The 21,844-nt window shown below is 48.0% G+C and overlaps 1 protein-coding gene across 4 annotated transcripts in view; it reads right to left on the reverse strand.

Annotated features, from left to right (window-relative positions):
- Positions 1-21,844, reverse strand: part of LOC133370585 (leucine-rich repeat and fibronectin type III domain-containing protein 1-like protein) — a 138,614-nt gene that overhangs the window by 12,915 nt on the left and 103,855 nt on the right. For 2 of the 4 annotated variants that reach the window (XM_061597112.1, XM_061597114.1), the window contains exons 1-2: positions 19,651-21,049; positions 2,764-4,171 (exon numbers count right to left, since the gene is read on the reverse strand). In XM_061597112.1, the coding sequence (XP_061453096.1) occupies positions 2,764-4,151 (1,388 nt within the window). In that variant the 5' untranslated portion in view covers positions 4,152-4,171; positions 19,651-21,049. Of the gene's footprint in view, positions 1-2,763; positions 4,172-19,650; positions 21,050-21,844 lie in introns of those variants that run through there. The other 2 variants (XM_061597115.1, XM_061597113.1) reach the window with 1 other exon arrangement.

Genomic DNA, 21,844 nt, shown 5'->3' on the forward strand with positions numbered 1-21,844 from the left:
AGAGCAGTTTAACAATCAATCCCTCTTCCCATGGAATTCTGGGAACTGTAACTCTGTGAGAGAAACAGGGGTCTCCTAACAACTCTCAGCACATTAATAAACTATAGTTCCCAGGATGTGTTGTGGGAACCATGACTGTTTAAAATAGTATGATACCGCTCTAAATGTACGGCGCACATGGGGCCACAGTCAGGAAAAGAATAACAGCAAGCACCTCACCACAATGTTACCCCAAAGGAAGGTGCCCGTCAGAGATTCTCACCAGCACTTATTCAGCATTTTTAAAAAGCCATTAAAATTCTGTGCCTAAATTCAGCAACATGGTGAAGCTGGATACAGTGACCTGTATAAAATCATGCAAATAAAGGACCTGATTGCCTTTATTTTGCATGAATTATCCTCCCTTTTTTCATTGTACTAGTTTGCATAATTTATCCTGCTTCTCAAGTAACGAGGAAAGGACAAGGAGCTATGCAGGTCACGACATTTCTTGACCCCACCAGAAATCTTATATAAACTCCTCCTCCAGCTTCTGAGCCTCTAGCTTTTGCCACAATAAGGACTAGAACCTTGACTTTAAAAGAAAACAAATTAATCAAGAAATCCTTAGCTGAATTGTATGCCGAATGCCACATTTTCCCACCAAATCATGACACATAACAAGACCCATCCACAGCCCTTCATATTTGCAGGATCCTTAACTGATGGCCAAAACCAACTATCCAGCATCCCAGCCGCAGCCATTACACCCTGCCCTTCTCCTCCAGTAATGATAATGCAGCATAATGTGGAGACGTCTTTGAGATGAAAAGGCCTCTGCCCAAGCCACCCCCCCCCCGAATTTCCACTGATCACAGCATGGTTCCTCTGCTCCGGCGGCTTATAAATTATTCTCCTTCAGCCTGCAGAGGGGAGTTTCAGAGAGTAAAACGGCAACTTTATCTGAGGCCTACTTCAAAAGGCAGGAGCCAAGTATCCAAAGCATTATGGGTATTCATTGCTCATCCACAGGCTCCGTCTACAGAGTCAAGATGAAACTGCACTGCAAAAGAGGAAGAAGTCTTTTGGAGTGGTGGAAACTTAGCTGGCGTTTCCGTTATGCTCACTGTATCAATGCTGTCACTTAAGACCAAGCACTCCACTTCTCCCATCTTGACTCGGAGGCTTCTAGCATTGGTGTATAAACACTTATATGCAGTGTCTCTCTATACAGTCCCCCTGCTGGATCAGACTAAAGTAGATTCATCTAGTCCACCAATGCCTCTGGGAAGCCCACAAGCAATAGCTTCCCTCCACTAGTGCCCTCCAGCAACTGGTGCTCTGAAGCCATTAACTGACCTCTCCCCAGTGGCAGCTGATAGCTCCTTATCGGTCGGGCAGTGGAATATGCTCCAGGTTTTAGTCTGAACTTTCAAAGAGCTGTCCGAGGTGCTGAAAGATTCCCACCTTTTAAGCTCACCACCTTCATCCTATCTTATGGCAGTGAGCTCCATATGTTAGCAACTTCCAGAATGGATTACTGCAATGCACTCTATGTGGGGCTGCCCTTGAAGACGATTCAGAAACTCCAACGGGCCAAAATGCAGCAGCCAGATTACTGTCTGGGGTTCCCTTTAGAACTCATATAACTCCTGTTTTAAAACAGCTGCATTGGTTGCCAGTTCATTTCTGGGCCCAGTTTAAGGTGCTCACATTAGTGTTTAAAGCCCTGAACGACTTAGGTCCCAAATATCTGCCTCCTTCCCTACAGACCCTCTCGGGAGTTGAGATCAGCAGATGGGGTCTTTTTGGTAGATCAGCCACCCTCGGAAGTTCGGAGTGGGGGTGGCCTGGGAGAGGGCCTTCTCTGTGGCAGCCCCTAAGCTGTGGAACTCCCTCCCCACCGAGGTGCATCTGGCAACTTCACTGTACAGCTTTCAGTAAACGCCAAAGACGCACCTCTTTACCCTGGCCTTCGACACCTGAGATGTGTATTTTTGATTATGCTTTTTAAAATGGTTGACTTCTGCCCTGGGATCTTTGGGTGAAGAGCGGGTAATAAATTCTAATTCTAATAACAACAACAGCAACAACAACAATTTGTTGAAAAAGTACCAGCTGTTAAAGGCACAGGAGCAAGCCTGGCTGTTTATTTTGTTCTAGTCAATTGGCAGTCCTCACCTCATGAAGAAGCTGTTCCAAATTCAGGGACTCTTTACTGAATGGTGAAGATATCACTTTTCTTATTTTAAGAACTGAAGATCCTAAACCTCACCTTCATGGAGAAAAGCTTCCCAAGCAGCTATATTAGAGCCCCTGTGAAAGGTGTGCAGAAGCTCCCTATTCAGGATGAATTCCCATGGATTCACAGAAAAGATTCAGTCAGGTGGGCATTTCTGGAGATTGGGGAAGGCTGCTCTCGGCAAAGCATCAGTAGACCACAAACTGGGTTGTCTAGGAACCCACCGACCCACTGCACATCATTTCTTTCCAAGATCCTGGACCCACAGGAAGGGAGAGTGCTGTTGCACTCAGGTCCTGCTTGTGGACTTCCCATTGAGTCTTCTGGTTGGCCACTGTGAGAACAGGATGCTAGACTAGATGGGCCCCCTTTGGCCTGATACAACAGGCTCTAATATGCCATTAATTTCATTCCCTGATGCGAGTGCCAAAAACCTCTTAAAGCCACCGGATTGTACTCCAGTGCTGACTACAGGCCACTTAGCCAAACATTCATACAACTCCCAAGAAGACATGCCATTTTTGGAATCTGTGGATGCTCACCTGTACACTAAGGTGTCATCGGAGGAGCTGTTGTACTGGATCTGGTACATCCGGATGCCAGGCACGTGCCACTGGGGGTACCAACGAATCAGCACAGAGGAGGAGGACACCTCTGAAGCCACCACACCCCTGTCCTGAGAGGCCCCCGTTTCATTGGCACCAGCAGGAAGGATGGCCTTGGCCGAGGTAAGGATGTCAGATGGCCCCGCAGCCTCAGGTAACTTGGGAGTGGTGCCATTGGAGAGGTGAGGCAATGGATTGACCACCAGCTCAACAGAAGTGGTAGCTTCCCCAGCAGCGTTGGATGCAATACATGTAAAGGCTCCAGTGTCCTGGATGGTGGCAATAAGGACCTCCAGGGTGCCATTGTCGTAGGAAATTGTCCGCGAAGTGTTGGCTACCACCTTGCCTTCAGGAGACACCCAATGGATGGAGGGCTCCGGGTCTCCCACTCCACGGCAGCGAAGGACCGCCTCCTCACCCTCTGTCACCACTAACTGCCCTGTGTAGCGGGTGATGACTGGAGGTTCACAGATGAACTCTTCCTCGGGGATTGTCCAGAAGTATTTCCCCAGAAGGTCCGGTGGGGAGGCACAGGTTTCCAAGTCATCTTCTCTGGTGAGCCTCCGCAGCCACAACAACTCACAGTTGCAATGCAACGGGTTTCCCCCAAAACTCAGAACCAGCGAGGAGAGCGGGGAGCCTTTGGACTTTGCGTAGACGGGAATGCGGAGGAAGAGGGGGTCAGGAGGGATCTTCTTCAGCTTGTTGGACGTCATGTCCAGGCGAGCCAGCTTGAGAAGGTTGGTGAAGACCCCCTCAGGAACGTAATCTATCAAGTTGTGATCGAGGTTGAGGGAGTTGACGTTGTTGAGACGCCGGATAGTCTCCCAGGGGACCTGCACCAGATTGTTGTAGGAGAGGTCCAAGTCCTCCAAGGTGCCCGCAAAGTCATCGAAAGCACCAGGGGAGATATCCTGCAGCTGGTTGTTGCTGAGGATGAGGTGCCGCAGGTTGGGCAATCCCTTGAGCTGCTCGCCACCAATCAGGAGGAGACGGTTGTTGTCAAGGTGCAGGGCCCTCAGACCACGCAGGTCAGCAAAGGCGAAGGGCAGGATCTGGCTGATGGTGTTGCGGGTGAGGGTGAGGTGCACCAGGCTGGTCATGTTGGAGAAGTCCTTCCGGCGGATGACAGTGATGAAGTTGTCGGTCAGGCGCAGCTCCACCGTCCGCCGGTCAATCACCGTGGGCACAAAGAGGAGGCCTGTCTTGGTGCAAAGGATGGCCATGGAGGGCGAAAGGTTCTGGCACATGCAGCGCTTGGGACACACCTGAGCTCGGGTCAAGCTGCAGAGCACCACCAGGATGCAGAGCAAGAGGCAATCCATGGTGCTGTCAGAGGGAGGCCCTGCCAAGAGAAAAGGGGGAAACAAGAAGTGAGAGGAGGCCACGCCATGGCGGCGTGCAGCCAAGACTTTCAAGGAGGTTAAGAAGAGCCTCTGGTATCCAACAGCCAGCTGCCTTTGGGAAGCTCACAACAGGGCTGAGTCAGACCACTGGTCCATCTAGGTCAGCCTTCTCCAACTGGGTGCCCTCCAGCTTTTCTGGACTACAACTCACATCAGCCCTAGACAGCTCAGCATGGCCCTGTCAGCCCACAGCATCACACAGCTGTGGTGTCTGTTGCTGATGGGAGCTGTAGTCCAGAAAAGCTGGAGGGCATCCAGTAGAGAAAGGCTGTTCTAGTTCAATTATCGTCTACACCAGTGGTGAGAAGAAGACTGATCAGGGTCTCCTGGTAGATCTCTTGGGACCAGGGCTGGAGTTTCGTGTGGAAGGGCACTGAGCTCAGAATTCTTTGATTTTTAGTGTATGTCTTTTGCATGGGCTCTGAACCCACAAGCCTCAAGGCTGCCCACTCCTCGTCTACACTGCCTGGCAGGAGATCTCACCAGGGGTTCCCAGCCTTACCAGGAGATGCAAAGGAATGAACCTGGGTCCTTCTGCATGCAAAGCAGGCACTCTACCTCGAGTCACATCCCTCCCCTCATTTCCATCCCACAATCCATTTAGCAGCAGACAGCTCCCTCCTCCAAGAACAGGCATCATCCTTTTCTGAGTTAGAGGACATCAACACATCTTGTTATAATGGAATTCCATAAGTTAATTCTGTGCTGTGTAGAGAAATTCTTCTTTTTGTCTATCCCAAACTCACTGTCGCATCAGCTGCACAGTCTGACCCTGAGGTCTGCTATTATCAAAGAAGGAGGGGGGAAATTCCTTGCTCTCCACCACTGATACTTTTTACAAAGTTCTCTCACGTCTCTGCTTTATATAGCATAGAATTGTAGAGCTGGAAGGGACCTATAAGGCCATCAAGTCCAACCCCCTGCTCAAGGCAGGAACCCAACTTAAAGCGTACCTGACAGGTGGCCATCCAGCTGCCTTCTGAATGCCTCCTCTGCTACCCTTTTCTGAATCACAAACTGGATTTCTGTTGGAAGTGGGGCAAGAGCAACTCCTGTTTTGTTCTTTTGTTTAAGCTCCAGAGGAAAGATAGGGCTAGGGTCCTCCAGATGGATAGGCTTTGTTTACCTTTTACCTGTGATGCTCTGACTGACTTCCTTCTGTCGCTAGACTGTGACGCCTTTAGGGAAGCTTACCTGCCCCTCCTGCTTCTGCCCTTTCCATTCCTTTGTCTTCCGGCTGACCAGGAGAGAGGAGACTCCCTTTGTCTCTGCTCTCTCTCCTAGCATGGGGCTGACTCCTACACCTGGGAGTTATGCCTCCAACTTAGCTAGTTAGAACTAGGTTTGCCTTTTCTATCTACTATGTATTTCTATAAATAAAGTAGCTTTTCTTATTTTACTAAGTCTCCAGTCTCAGTGATGCTGACGCAGGGTAAAAGCCTGCTTTCTTAGGCAAACACACGTACACGCTGGCATACTCGCATTTCAACATCTGCTGTTACTCTCTGCTGCTGTGGTGCTGCTTTTAAATGAAATTAAGCAACACAACCACACACAGCACAACAATTCAAGATTCACTCTTTTGCTTTTCATTCAAAACACTTGTTTCTCCATCTGGAGGGTCTTCACATTTTGACAATGCTTTTGAACAAGAAAACAACAAAACAGAGGCAACAGGATAAAACCATCCCCAGTGTGACCATCCCCTATTTGTTCTCCGACACGCCCCTCATGCAACATTCAGTAGAATCCTTAGGCTGCCTCCCTCATACACACCTTCTGTGTACCCTTCCCCAATTAAGTGCTCCAATTAAAAAAAAATCTAAGTAGCTAGAATGTTCCATAGCAGCACAGCAGCTGACCCAATGGCTAAGGGTTGGGTGGTGGGAATATTTCCTTTATTTATTGTAGTCATATATCAATCCTACCTATTGTCTAGGGAGAGTAAGGTGGCATAGGAGTTCCAATGAGGTCTCCCATCCAGGCACTGACCAGACTACAATCATAGAATAGAATCACAGAATCATACAGTTGGAAGGGGCCTATAAGGCCATTGAGTCCAACCCCCTGCTCAATGCAGGAATCCAAATTAAAGCATCCCCAACAGCCAGCTATCCAGCTGCCTCTTGAAGGCCTCCAGTGTTGGAGAGCCCACCACCTTCCTAGGTCATTGGTTCCATTGTCATACCGCTCTAACAGTTAGGAAGTTTTTCCTGATGTTCAGTTGAAATCTGGCTTCCTGCAACTTGAGCCTATTATTCCATGTCCTGCACTCTGGGACGACTGAAAAGAGATCCTGGCCCTCCTCTGTGTGACAACCTTTCAAGTATTGGAAGGGTGCTACCATATCTCATCTTCTCAAGGCTAAACATGCCCAGTTCTTTCAGTCTCTCCTCATAGGGCTTTGTTTCCAGTCCCCTGATCATCCTTGTTGCCCTCCTCTGAACCCGTTCCAGTTTGTCTGCATCCTTCTTAAAGTGGGGTGCCCAGAACTGGAAGCAGTACTCGTGATGAGGCCTAACCAGTGCCAAATAGAGAGGTATTGATACTTCACACGATTTGGAAACTATACTTCTGTTAATGCAGCCTAAAATAGCATTTGCCTTTTTTGCAGCCTCATTGCACTGTTGGCTCATATTCAGCTTGTGATCAACAACAATCCCAAGATCCTTCTCTCATGTAGTATTGCTGAGCAAAGTATCCCCCATCTTATAATTGTGCACTTGGTTTCTTTTTCCTAGGTGTAGAACTTTGCACTTATCCCTGTTAAATTTTATTCTGTTGTTTTCAGCCCAATGCTCCAGCTTATCAAGATCACTTTGAATTTTGTTTCTTTTGTTTTCTTCCAGGGTATTAGCTATCCCTCCCAACTTTGTAACACCTACAAATTTGATAAGCGTTCCCTGCACCTCCTCATACAAGTCATTAATAAAAATGTTGAAGGGCATTAGGCCCAGAACTAAGCCCTGTGGTACCCCACTCGTTACCTCCCCCCAGGTTGGGAAGCAACCACTGAGAAGCACTCTTTGAGTACATTTCTATAGCCAACTGTGGATCCACCTGACAGTTGTTCCATCCAGCCCACATTTAGCTAGCTTGCTAATCAGAATATCATGGGGCACTTTGTTAAAACCTGCTGAAGTTGAGATATATTATGTCCACAGCAGACTAGAACCTGCTTCACATCTACATGTTGTTCCATCTCAGTGTGCCTTGCACCACTACACTGCACATACCAAATTCAATGTATTGAAGCCAAGAATTCTTTCAACCAATCGCTCCAGAGGTTTCTAAGAACGCACCACCTCAATTTCACTTCTTTTTTTCGGCTTTATCTGATTTGGTAGCAAATTGGCAAACTGCCATTTTCTTTCAAATCTGTGTCCCGTGCCTTAATTGGATACCTCATTTGTCTCTTTCTACTATCACAAAAACAGATTACCCCAAACCAACTCTGACTTCACAAACAGGTGTATAAATGGCCCAATGAAATTTAAAGTCATCTCTACCTCTTTGCGGCTTAATCCCAACCACTGGAACAGTTGTGCTTAAGAACATAAGAAGAGCCCTACTGTACCAGATCAAAGGCCCACCTAGTCCAACATCCTATTCTTGCAGCAACCAGCAAGATGTCCCAATGGGAAGCCCACAAGCAGGACCCGAGAGCGCAACACTCGCTCTACTTAAGATTCCCAGCAACTGGTATTCAGAGGCATTTACTGCCCGTGACAGTGGAGGCAGAACGTAGCCATCAGGGTTAGTAGCCACTGATAGCCTTATCCTCCATGCATTTGTTTAATCCTCTTTTAAAGCCATCCAAGTTGGTGGTCATCACTACATCCCATGTGGGGCATGCTACAGTGACAGCCCAACCAACGGCTGAGAGGGGACGACCCGGTTTGGACAGCGTTGGTGCACTGCACACTGACCATGTCTCTGGGCTGCACAGAAGTTGTTGGGGACCTCTCGTCGCAAAACCTACTGTTTTCTTGTGCTCATCAAAAGCACTATTCACACAGAATTTAATCTGTGACTAGCTGACAGTTCCAAGCGTCTAAACAGGCTTTGAAACTATCTAAGAACAGACTGATTGCAAGCCAGGGCATCAGAAAAAAAGCCACCAGGACAGAACAGCAAATATCAAGCCAGCAATCATCAAGCAAGATTAATATTTCATGACCAAATACTCAGCAAACAAATACAAGAGGTGGAATATAGTAAATATCTATTATCAACCTAATCAATCTTAAATAACCAAATATCAAATATTGATTTTTTAAAAAAAAATCAAACTCTGCCAATCACCTATGATGTTTAAGTACATGGAACAGCATTTGCACACTTGCATTGCTTCGTAACTCTTGCTTCGCCTCTCCTTCTGTCGAACTTCATTTATTTACATCTTGATTGTCTTTAAAATACAATGACAAATAAATGTTTAACCATCTCTCTCCTTTATGAGTTCTGTCAATTCCATGCACCCAAGATAGTCATCTATACAGTTATATACTTTTAGTAGGTATGTATTTTACATTTCATATCTTTTTTAGAAGCCGTTCTAGTATTCCAAAAATTAATAAAGTTTCCCCTATTTGGTGTTACTTTATAATGTTTCTTTCAAGCTTCTTTGACTCTTGTATCTTGCTTCCAGCTAAATTCTTCCCAGAGTAGACACACTGAAATGAATGGACATGGCTCTGCTCCTCTAAGTATGACTGGCTACAATGCCCCTGGCAGACCCCTGTACGTGGGAAGCAGGCTGTGGTTAGGCTGGGTAAGCAATATAAGCAAAATCAAGAAAGGCTCAAGCTGCTAGGAGCCTACAGTCAGGGGCTGGATGGAAAAGCAAAAGGCAAAGGTGAGCAATGGTAGATACACTTATTTAGCTTTTTCATTCCAACTGAAATGAGGACTGAAGGCCAAGGTTTCCACAGAGAGGAGGGGGAGGTTGGGGGAGGGGGACTCGAAGCTCCTCTCCACATGTGATGTCCGGGATTGACTGGCAGTGGAAACTGTAGCTCCGATGTCAGTGGGTCAGTGAATCCTCTCCGGATTTCGGTCCAAACTTTCAAGGAGCTCAGACTAAACCCAGAGAGAATTCACTGCCCCACTGACACTGGAGCCACTACTCTCCACAGGTGACTGGTACACTCATCTCCTCCACCCACCCACCCCCCTTCTGCTGGAGCACAGCTGAGTCACCAACTCCCTCCTTGGTGCTCTTGAAGAGGCCTCCCTGTCCCTGCCTTTGCTCAAAAACAGCTTGGCTTCCTCCACCACTGACAGCATCCCTGTCACCACTGACAGCGCAAAGCCACAAAGGAAGGAAGGTGAGCAGAAGATCACAGGAGGTCCTGGTAGAAAAGAGAAACCCACTTGTGTGCCAGAGCCAGCAGTGCTTGCGAGCATGTACCACAGAGACCGACAGAGTGGCACAGTTACACACAGACCCTGGCCCTGACCGATGAGGACTTGACAGGTGAACAGAGCTGCCCAGAAAATTTCACTTCAATGATGCAAATGAAAGGAACTTGGATATTGTTGCCTATTTTTGGATAATGTATGTGTCTCTTCACCTTAAGGTAAGCAAACCCCTAACTGCTGGAAATCCTGGCCAGCTTTTGAGACAAGTCCCAAGCTTATTTCCACACTCATAAGGACTAGAAACTCGATTTAAAAAGAAAGAGCAGATGCTATGATTTTCAGGATTCTGAATTCCCCAGCCAAGAGCACCTCTCGAAATAATATGCAGATGCAGAGCGCCTCCCGAAAAAATAACTGCAATCAGCCCACAACATATCTGAGAGTAAGGCACAGGGTGTCTATGTCACAGCATATGAAAGCTGGCAGGCATAACCTTTGAAACCTCTCGGGAGTGCTTGTGGGGCGGGGAGAGGCCATGTCTCCCTCCCTGCAGATATCAGTGACGCAAGCATCTTCTGACGGCCCCACTGCCATCTGACGTGATGTATTTAATGAGGAACGCTAGCCACAGAGGGTCCAGGGAAAGACCGGGAATGGGCCACAGAGTTTGGGAAGGTGCCAACAGCCGCTAGGAACACTCAGCTGGCATCCAACTCCCTGCATCGATTCTGACCTGTCACCCACATGGCAGATGTGGCCAGAAGTGGCATCCGGGGCTTAACTTCATCTTGGTTTTTAGCCCCTGAAACTGTTTCAGCAACAGGACTGAACCTCAGAACATGTGAAACAACAGCAGCAGCAAAAAAGCCCGTCAGTTGATTAAATAATTTGTAGTGGATTTAATACCTACATTCTGCCACACTCTACCCAATATTTCATTTTGCTTATTACCAAAACTCAATATAGCTACTGAAGGAACCGTGGACTGAAAAAAAATATCAGTTAAAAACAAAACCTACCACTAATTGCTAGGAGGAACAGTCAGATTTAATATAGCCACTTTTGTTATTCCATGGGAGTGTCCAAACAAGAGACTTGATTGTAAACAGGGCGTTGGCAACAGGGCTGTGTTTTTTTACTAATCGGATTTTCCCCAGAAAGGGGTAAATCTGGATTAAAAGGGGGAAAATACATGCTGGCATTTTGATGTCAACATCATGTGGACGCTGCAAATTCCACAGGAGACACCAGTCTAGAAGCACCCCCATATTAGTGTGGTGTAGTGGTTAAGGTGTTGGACTACGACCTGGGAGACCAGGGTTCGAATCCCCACACAGCCACGAAGCTCCCTGGGTGACCTTGGGTCAGTCACTGCCTCTCAGTCTCAGAGGAAGGCAATGGGAAACCCCCTCTGAATACCGCTTACCATGAAAACCCTATTCGTAGGGTCGCCATAAGTTGGGGTAGACTTGAAGGCAGCCCATTTCCATTTTTCAAAACAAAAATATCAGGGGTTTAAAGCTCCACGGACAAAAAATTGTCCTCACTAGACATGACAGTCTATTGATTGCTGCCCAACTTGGTATATCGATACGCACTTTTCTTAAATGCTCAAACTGCTTCACGTACACCATTATGTTAGCAAGCCTTACAACAGCCTTGCAGGATAGCTCAGTATTGAGAGATCCCCATGTTGCTCTGAGGACAGAAATGTGAGGAAGAGAGGAAGTGGCTTGCTTGCCTAACGGTATTTAAAAGTTTCATAACTGAGACATTAAAACCCAGGGCTTGTACCCTGGTCTTGTGTACATGAGCCAGTGTAGTATAGTGGTTAGAGTGTCAGTCTGGGACCTGGGAGACCAAGGTTCAAATCCCCTCTCAGTCATGAAGTTCACTGGATGACCTTGGGCCAGTCACAGACTCTCAGCCTAACCTACCTCACAAGGTTGCTGTGGGGATAAAATCAGAGAGAACCAGGTTTGTACGCCACCTTGAGCTCCTTGGAAGGTGGGATATAACTGTAATAAATAAATAATAAACAAAAACAACTATGTGGGAGCCTCTGAGCATGTGAAAAGAGCCTTTGCAGCATGACCATAATCTGCACACACAATTCTGGAATCAGAAAGCCCAAAAAGAGCTTTCAGATTTTGTGGTGTCCTGGTATCCTTGAGCCCCAGGACTTGGCATGTTCATAACTACTTCGCTCCCACTCACCGTCAGGTTTCTGGAAACAGGTTTCAGCGTTAAGAGCGTGGCCCTGGAAGAGCTGAAGTAATATCACTAGCAAAAAGAAAGAAGATGATAAAGTTTCCTCTTGTCTCAGTAGCATACAAACTAGCTGGAGAGAACAGACAAGGAAAGGCGCTGGGTCTAAAAAGAGAGGTGCTCAGGGGTCTCTTCATGATGGTGAACTGTTAACTGTATTTTATGTACTTTTATCTATTTTAATGTTTTTGTGTTTTTACTTATTGTGTTTGATTGCATTGTGAGCCACCCTGAGTGTCCCATTGTAGGGTAGAAAGATTTTAAATAATAAAAAATAAGTAAAAGTCACAGCCACACTCCCTTCTAAGATTATAGAATAATCTGGCCAGGCTTGAATTCTGCTTCCTGCTTCTCTGTCACTGTCACCATTTGACTGTCCTTTCTCACTGTCAGAGGTACTGCTTGAACTACTGAATTCAGTGTCCACATGTTCATCTCCTGGTGCTACCAAACTGCTTGATGATGTAGATGGGATGCTATCACCAGGATTCACTGTCTCTTCTACAATTACCGAATTCTCACCCTCCAGAGCTTGTCTTTGCTTTTTAAAGTAGGAACTAATAAAGGCTTGCTTGCAATTGACAGTCACTGTGGCCTGCACAATTGACACAGAAAGTCCTACAACAATAAAGAAAAGCGCAATTTTTTTAAAAGAAAACTGCTGTGCGCATAGGCTCCCCACCCCCAATCTCTCTATTTTTTTGCTGCTGGGTTAAGATAAGACTGTTTTTCCTAAATAAAGGAATTCACACTCTATAAGCAGGCCAGACACTCATTTTGCATAGGAATTTGTAACCCTTTGAACATTGCCACCTTCTGGAAGGTAGGAAGAGATTTTTCCACCTCCTCCTCCTTCCTGTTGGAATATGTGTGGTTCAACTCCAACTTGTGGGTTGAGGCTGCATGGGGTTAAAAAGGATAGCTAGAGAGGAGACCTCTTGGTTGCTAGGCTATACCTGTCCTTTGATCTCCTGCTGTCTCTTCCTTCCTGCTAGACTGATATGCAAAGGATGTTGATCACAGTTCCTTCCCTCCTTCTTACCTTCTTCTTTCTCTCGTGAGGAAGAGCAGACATATTTCTTTGTCTCTCCCTCTCCTCCAAGCATGAGGGCTCAGTGTTTGCTTCTCCAACGTAGCTAGTTAGTTAGATATAGGACTCTTTCCTATCAACTATGTACTTCCAGAATAAAGTAGTTCTTTCTTATTTTAAAGCTTAAAGTCTCTGTCTATGACTAATTTGCAGGGAAGGTATAATCTTTAGCAAGGATTCAAACACACACACACATAAGCTCGCTCAGAACTCTCCGTTCCCAGCATCGCGACTCTCCGACACTTCCACACATACCTAGATGTTAGAAAAAGAGAGAGGTTTTAGCCCATGCAGGCAGTTTTTCATCATCATCATTATGCTGTAAGGCACTTCCTTTGCTGAGTTACCCTTCCTGGATGCCAAACTAAGACTCAGAGTAACTTGGGCAGAGCTTATGAGTTTTATGGGGAAACTTAAGGCATGGAATTCCTGATCTGGTGTTGGTTGCACTATACACGTTCTGAGGCATATTCATTTGCATTTCACCTTATCAAGCACGACACATATATATACAACAGCATTAAAAGGTAAAACACCATCAAACACGCGTGCACACACACTCCCCCTCCCCCACTGAATGTATTTTTTCTCTCCTTTTCTCCTCCTCCCCTCCTCCTGGTTTTGGGCTGGAACAAAACCACACCTCTTCCCCCTCCCCCCTTTTTTGCTGCTGTACTGAGAACGAGATCCTCATTAATGCCTTCTTCCACAACAACATATGTCCCTAGGAACCAATCAGCATGAACGGGGACTGTGTTAGCTACTGAGTCTTTTCAGTAGCTGACACACTCCCTTTCACTCTTATTGGCTCCAATCAGCAGGAAAGGACAAGGACACATGTTAGAAGACTCTTCTCAGCAGCTAAGACACAACCCTTTCATGCTGATTGGCTCATAGGATGCTGGACACATAGAGAGCCTACTGGGACCTGGCTCCCCAAAAAGTAAGGGGTCTAAGACCCTCAAGACCCTGGACATCTACACCCCTGGTGCTGGGTTTAATGTCTGACAGTCCTGATCCCTGACTCCAAAACTACGGCTTGAGTGACGTTACTCAGTGGGGGATGAGAAAGCACTCTGCACATGATCATATACGCTACTGTCTTCTTTATTTAGTGTTCCTCCACCACTCCCTGACATTTAAACAAAACAGTTCTAGGACTCAAATTAAGCCCTCAGACTCTCTCGGCTGAGCTTTGAGCTTTTTTCCCCACTAGAAGAGAAAGAAAAGTGAGACAGAACATTTTGAGCTGTCCCTGGCTCCGCATGGGTTGTTATGGCTCTGCTCCTTGCTCAAATCTGCAAAACTGACTCTGTTCAAATAAGGAGATTGTCAGCGAGGGTGCAGAAGTCAAAACTGCACCTCTAATCCAGCCCAGACATGCAGTGGTTAACAGATCCAGCCATCTCGCTTGAGTGTCCAAAGCAGAGAGCGATGCTTCCAGAAGGGAAATTACTTTGGTGTTGCTCTTCCGCATAGTTTGTTACAATTAAGAGCAAAGAGGTAGGGAATTAAATCCGGGGGTGGATGGCATGCTACCTCCAGCCATCACCAGCTAATTAATAAATGAAGAGCATAATTAGGAGCTATTTTGCTTTCGCTGACGGCATGGGAATCCGTGGGCCCAAAAAGTTCAACAGAAGTTCAAGCTACAGGCAGATTTTTTCCTTTGTTAAGTAGATTTGCTCCTACACACACACTTTTTCTAAAAAAAAAATCAGATGATCTTAGGTTCAGGCATTCTTGAAGAGACTGCTCCCCCACCCGCCCCCCGCAAATAAAAAGTTTATGTGTGGCTGTATATACACCTTTTCTCTTATAGCACAAAGACATAGAGTTGTATCCAGCTAAGTTCTACTCAGAGTGGACCCAGTGAAATTAATGGACCTAAGATAGTCATGTCCATCAATTTCAGTGGGTATACTCTGAGTAGGGCTAGCACTGGATATAACCAATTCTCTCTCACACACACAGACACAAACACCTATCAACATCTGGAATGAAAATTTTCAGAGACTAAGGAACTGAGAGAGCATTTTCTTTGCATCTCTTGAGGACTAGTAACTTGCATGGAAGAAAAAGACCGAGAGGTTGGATTTTGTCTTGAGCTCTCCATCCTACCATAGCAATCACCTGAGATAAAGGGAGTGGGATCCCACACTAAGGTTGGCACATGGGGTGCTGTTTTCATGCACCAACACAAGATCAGAAAATGGCCCAGCTGTCTTCCACCCTGTGCTACGTCTGTGCTTGGCAGCCCACGAAGCCTGCTGTGTGGTCTCCTTGGCTGCTATCAGTCCCATGAAAGTCCCTCCCAGTCTGTGAACAGACTTGCAGCACCCAAGAGGAATCACCTGAAGAAGTTAAACTTTTTTTTTCGGGGGGGGGGTGTCATTGCACAGAAGAAAAACCCAGGAAAGCCATCAAGTTCACCCTCAACAACGCAGAACTGCAACAAGTCCCGGTTGCTAGCATATCTTGCAAACACACATTCGCCACATTCATGCACTGAGACATTTCTTAGGTGCCATGTGCAAAGTAGCCTTTGGGGGGCTGAAAACAGAACCACCCTCTCAAACGGCAAAGGGGTTGTGTGCGGGGGTCCACAGTTATGCAGCACATATCCTGGAAGGCGCTGCACTCTGGCCAGGATGCCTTTCTATACCACAGGTACTACCAAGCGAGGCACAAGGCAGGTACTTAGGGTGGCAGCCCACAGACAATAATAGTAAAAACCCAAGACTGCAGCAGGCTTTGGTGGGGGGCAAGCCCCACAACTAAGGTGGCACAGCACATCTAGGCAGGAGAGCCACCCAAAAGCTTGCACACCCGTGAGCCATCCAAAGGCCCAGCATATGGAGAGCTGAGTCAACGGGCATGACATGACGGCACTCCTCATTCCTCCCCCAACAACAAATTACTTTCATCAGGATCCAACCCCCTCATTCAGCAGGCTAAATGCCTGCCCTTTTCCCCACTCCCACCCCACCTGCCGCATTCATTTCAGAGCCACCAGGAGTCCTTGCGGACAATGCTGTGAGCGGCAGCCAAACTGCTTTGATGACACACAGCATTGCAAGCAAGGGGGACGTGGGGGGGCCTGAACGGGTCAGGTTGAGGGGTGGGCCAGGAAAGAATCAGATTCTTTTTCTGCCCCCTTCCTGGAACTGGAGGGGGGGCATACAACCAATTGCCAGTGTGGCGTAGTGGTTAAGGTGTTGGACTATGATGTGGGAGACCAGGGTTCGAATCCCCACACAGCCATGAAGCTCACTGGGTGACCTTGGGCCAGTCACTGCCTCTCAGCCTCATGAAAACCCTATTCACAGGGTCGCCATAAGTCGGAATCTAGTTGAAGGCAGTACATACATACATATACAACCAATTGCCTTTTTGCTCTTATGTCTCTCTGCTCTTCAGGCTTTCTTGACACCAAAGTGGGGCACTGCAGGAGACTTAAAAGTCATCTAATCCGTTGGTCTTCAGCTGGTGGGTTGGGACTCCCTAGAGGTCATGGCCTGGTCCAAGGTGGGTTGTAACAGCAACACTACCACCATACATGGGTGTTTTTGTTAAAGGATTACCAAATACATGACTGGCATTGAAGGTCAGAAAAAGCTGAAGATTATGGATCTAACCCGACTCCCCCTTCATCCAAGGCAAGCTCTTCTACAGACCAGCCATCCCCCCAGCCCCCCACTATCCAGGCCGATTTGGGGCTTGAGAGAGTAGATGTCTATACGAGCTTCATTGGTCATTACTGAAAATGGTCAGTTTATCTATCCAGGCCAGCTGTTTAGGCCAGAGGTTTGAAATGAACTGTTTTGTCTCCCTCCTTTAAAGTTTTATACACACCCGATGTCAAAGCCTGTTAGTAGGTTTTTAGTTTGACATTTTTGAGATATGCTTTGTATATTAGTTTAGAAGGGCTGGCCTTAAGTATGTCCCTTTTGTTTTACAGATTTGCTATGTTTTTTAATGTTATAGTAGGCCACTGATGAAGACCTTGTGTTTACATGTGTTTCACTCATGCGGAAATGCACTGCACGCTATGTGGTCTATTAAGAATCTATCAGCAGACTACTTGAATAAATATATGATAGTGTTTTCACTGTAATAAAGAATTTCGTATTCTCTGTACATATTTTCCCCTTAACTCTGTTTTTAGTTGTCGAGATAAGCAAGTAAGCCAAACTACAGGGACAGGAGGAAAACACCAGGGAGGTTCACAGTTCTGTCTTGAGGTCTTTTGTGGAAACAGGCACGGAGGTCGTTCAAAACTCCATAGAGGATGATGCACCTGAGGAATTCTTGATCCATAATGCACATACTATACATGAAGTCCTGATTTTTGCTCCAAGAAAGTCCAGATTCGTGCTGCAACTAATTTATGCAAGTTATGTATGATGCATTAATATTGCAAGACTTTGGGCTTGCTTGTTACAGAATTTATTTAGATCACATTAGGAAGTGAAATAAGGACGTAAAATGTAGGGAGGGGTGCAAGCAGGAGAGGTAAAAAGAACAGAAGCCCCAAGGAAGGGCAGGGAGCAATTCAAAAAATCCCAACCTTTTATCATTTGAGAATTGCCACTGCCTCTTGTAGGATTCTATTTCTAGTGCTGAGCCAAGGCTGGGCTGGGGGGGGGGGAGAGGAGAGATTCACTTTGGGGAAAAGTTCACATAGTGTCAACAACATGCTACTTTCCATGCACAAAATTTCAAGCCTTTGGATACAACCTTCTAAACTTCTTCCCACCTCTCTGAGGACTAGAGACTTGAGAAAGAGAAGCAAAGAGAAATAACAGGGGTAGCCAATCTGGTACCCTTCAGATGTCATAGGCTAAACTCCCTCCAGCCCTAGCCAACAAGGCTAATGGTCAGGGATGATACAAGTGAAAATCCACAACCCCAGGAGAGCAGCAGGATGGCTACCCTCAATTCCCAGGACACAGTGTGTTACACAGTACAAAGATGTCTGGATTGCACTCCTATACTCTTGCCCCTGTTGCAAGCAAGAACTTTACTAGACAGTCTCTTCCCTTAAGCCAGCTGTCACGACCTTGGTGCCCTCCAGGCATTTAGGACTACATCCGCCATCAGCCCCAGAACAGAAAGACTGATGGGAGTTGTAATCCAAAACATCTGGGGAGGAGCAGATCAATGACGGCTGCCTTAACCTAACTGTTTAACAACTTACATTCCCAAAATACTTACAGTCAAAACTCATGCTCACTTGTTAGAGGGATTCTGAGGGGATTACTATGGCAAAACCCACCAGCTCCCAAATGGCTGAAATTAAACAGTAATATTTCAGAAAACTGGGTTGGAGCTGGCCAACAAAGGCTGCAAGATGGAAATCTGCGCTCAGGAGCATAAGACAGGCCATCCAGACACCTGCTGCAACTTACATCTCAGAGATCGACACAAAGCCATTTTTAAGTGTTGTAGAGTTGCTTAATCTTGTTCATTATCTTAGCCCACAGAGCGATTCTGTGTCTGATCAGTGGATTTTGGGGTGCCAACAAGGCTGCACACAACCCAAGAGTTGCACCCCACACACACTGCAAAGGCTCTTGAGATTCACCTTTGGGACAGTCACTTTGGGGCAGCAAAATGTCTCAGTCCAGAGGAATCACTGTCCACCCAGAAAGCCTCCTGAGAAGAAGGACCTCTGCTTGATTTAAAGAAAGAAGCAACTTCTCTCCAGTGTTTGGGTGAGGCAGGCACAAAGAGGAAGATCATACTGTTATGAATCGCTGTATAATATATCTCCTGGCTCAAAGGGCAAGCCCATAAGTTACATCGTTAATATCTCCGTCATTAACATCCCCATATTACCAAGAGGGGTTCTTGAAACCATCTTAATCACTTTCCTTGGTTAAGAAGACAGTCACTATAAAGCACTTTGGCACGCAAATGGTATATCACAGCAATCGATAGCAATATCATCAGCCATGGTTTTGATGGCCATTTAGAGAGTTCTCAGAGTCCTTTTAAAAAAAATCTCCACTGATCAGTCTTCTTACTGTGCGACACACACAGCACGGAATACGAGCAGATTAAGAAAAAAAAAAGGTTATCAGGGAGGAAGGAGGGGAGATTACACAAGTGAGAAAATACAGGAAATAAGATGAAATGGCATGAGACTAATCCATTAGTTTCCATGCCTTCTACAAGGGACTTGATTACTCAGCAGTGATGGGGAAAGGCACTCTGCACACATTCTTTCATCTTCCTCTCTTCCCAGTTCAGGACCTGGGATTTAAAAACAGCTCTGATGGCCAAGCTCTGATGAGCCCTCATTAGGGGTAGTAACTCAGTGGCAAGGGAAAGACACTCTGCACATGCTCAAAAACCCACCTTTATATGTATAAAACTCTGGCTTCTCCTATTACACCTTCTCTTCTCCCTGCCTCCTTTTAGCTATCTTTTTTTTTTAAAGTCACAAATCTAACCTCCAAAATGTTTCTGCCTGGTGGATACAACTGAGAGCTCTTTAGCAACACGGATTTCTATTTGGGCAAGATTTTGTAAGACCCACAAGGCAGAGCACGCTACAAATGTCACAAATCAATTTTTAAAGCCCGGGTGTCCACCACCATTACCCTTCCCATCTTTCTCAGATTCCAGACAAGTCATCTGGACAGAAGCCTCTGGCTTCAAGAAGCCCAGTAGCCCATCCTGGCAACCTACCTTCCTTTCCAGCTCCAGGCACCCATAGGCAGGCACATTCACTCGCCACAGCAGCCAGTTCTTAGGGTAGCTCCACCATCCATGCTTCTTCCAAGTCCCCAATATATGCAGCCCAGCTACCATCGGGCAAACTGATGTGCCGGCTTGGATGGGAGAACAATGGCACAGGGCAAGCCAGGCTGCACAGCCATTGGCACCCCTGAGCTCCACTTCCCTGCAACAAAGTATAGATCTATCTACCAGGCAGCCACAGGGCAAAACGGGGGTTCACCCCAGCCGACAACTCTCTCTCTCTCTCTGCAAAGACGGGCTGGAGGTGCCCAGCCAAGGGTCTCCACAGCGCTGCACCGGGAGGGGCGCCTCTTCTTCACCTCCCAAACTGATGCCGCACAGGACAAAGAGGGAGCCCTGTTCTCCGCCGGGTGTGTTTATTGTCCTCCAGTACCCTCCTCCGAGATCATTTGGAGGCAAATCCTAAGCAGTGCGCGCCAAGCGACAGAGGAGTTGCTTCTGCCTCTCTCCAGTTTGACTCCGACCGGGAGATAGAGGGTGGGGTGGGGTATGGGGCCCGCTCTCCTCCGGCAGGGCGTGGAGCCGGCTAAAGTGCCCTTGCAAGCCAGCGGCCCCCCGAGTCCACAGGGCCGCCGTTCTTGGCTAGGGGAGCCGTCTTGCGCCTGGAGAGGGCCAAAGGGGCTACAAAGCCGTCGCGCCGGCCACGCTCTCCTCCGGCCGCAGCCCCTCGGCTCTCGCTGCACGGCAGCCCCTGCCCCGGGGGGCTCCCTCGTCCTCGGCGCCGCTCCTCGGCTGCCCTCGCGGACTCTCCCAGCTCGGAAACGGGGGCGAAACAGCGCCCTCCCTCTTTCTGTCCAGCGGCCCGCCCTCCCCCAGCTACGCGGCTGGTGTGCCGGGAAGGGTGATGTCTTCGCCGGGGAACGGGCGGCCCACGCCCACGGTGGGCATCGCGGCAGGAGCCAGCCAAGGAGGGAGGGGCGCGCGGACGGGCGGGCAAGAAGCCTTCCGAGGAGGGAGCAGGAAAACACGGCGGGACTCTGACGGGGGGGAGAAGCAGAGCATCCCCCGTGGGGGTCCAAGGAGGAAAAAGGGAGGCGGGTTGCCAAGCGATGGGCACCAGGCGCCGGGATGGAGCGGCTGCAGGAGGAGGAGGTCGCTAGCTCGCTGCCGGGCGGGGGGAGGTCGGCACCACCGCCGTTCAGGCACGACGGCGACGGCGCCCCGGCGTGGCCCCTTCCCGGCCCCTCCAAGGGCAGCCGAAGAGACAGAGCCGGCTGCCTGCACGGCCCGAGGAGGAATCCCTCGGGGAAGGGGCCAGCGCCCCCAGCCGCGCCTTCGCGGAGCACCGCCTTCGGGCTTGCGCTGGAGCGGAGCCGCGCGCCTTCTGCTGGGCCCGGGGACAGAGGCCCCGCCCCGCCCGCCGGCTCTTAAAGGCGCCGCAGAGCCCGCCCCGCCCCTCGGGAAGCCGGCCCGGAGGCCAGGGCGCTCAGAGCCCCATCTCCTTAGAGCAAAAGCATCTGCACCACCCCCGACCAGTTGCACCAAGGACAGCGCGCTGGATATTATTATTCGCTTTCCCCCCCAAAAAAGGTAACCTCAAAGTGACTTACAAAAAGAAAGCGTGGATGGCCAGCCTAGATGGACCCCACCAACTCTCACATTTCTCCCCTTCCCCTCCAGTACTGTAATGGCAACTTCAGCAGGACAGAGTCCCTTCATGATAGTCACAGCCACACACCCCTCCCCACCTTTTTGCTGATGGGTTGAGAATGCGATCCTTGTTAATGCCTTCTCCCACAACAACAGGAACCAATATGCATGAAAGAAGAGTGTGTTAGCTACTGAGAAGAATCTTCTCAGTGGCTGGCTGACTTTCTCTCTCTCTGACTGGCTCCAATCAGCAGTAAAGGACAAGGAAGCATGGTAAAAGACTCTTCTCAGTGGCTAACACTCCCCTTTCATACTGTTTGGCACATAGGATGCTGGAGATATAGGGACTCTGCTGGGACCCTGTTCCCAAAAAAGTCTCTCCCTGAGACCGTGGACAACTACAACCCTGCTCCCCTCATTTCCTTCTGGTGGGCAAGTTATGATCACTGTATCTCTGGGCCGACGAAGAACTTGTCCGAGAGTCTCCCTGCCGCCTGCAGGACTTTTGCTGCAACATCCAACTTGGATTGCT

Source organism: Rhineura floridana, chromosome 15, assembly GCF_030035675.1.
Source record: "Rhineura floridana isolate rRhiFlo1 chromosome 15, rRhiFlo1.hap2, whole genome shotgun sequence".
NCBI lineage: Eukaryota > Metazoa > Chordata > Lepidosauria > Squamata > Rhineuridae > Rhineura > Rhineura floridana.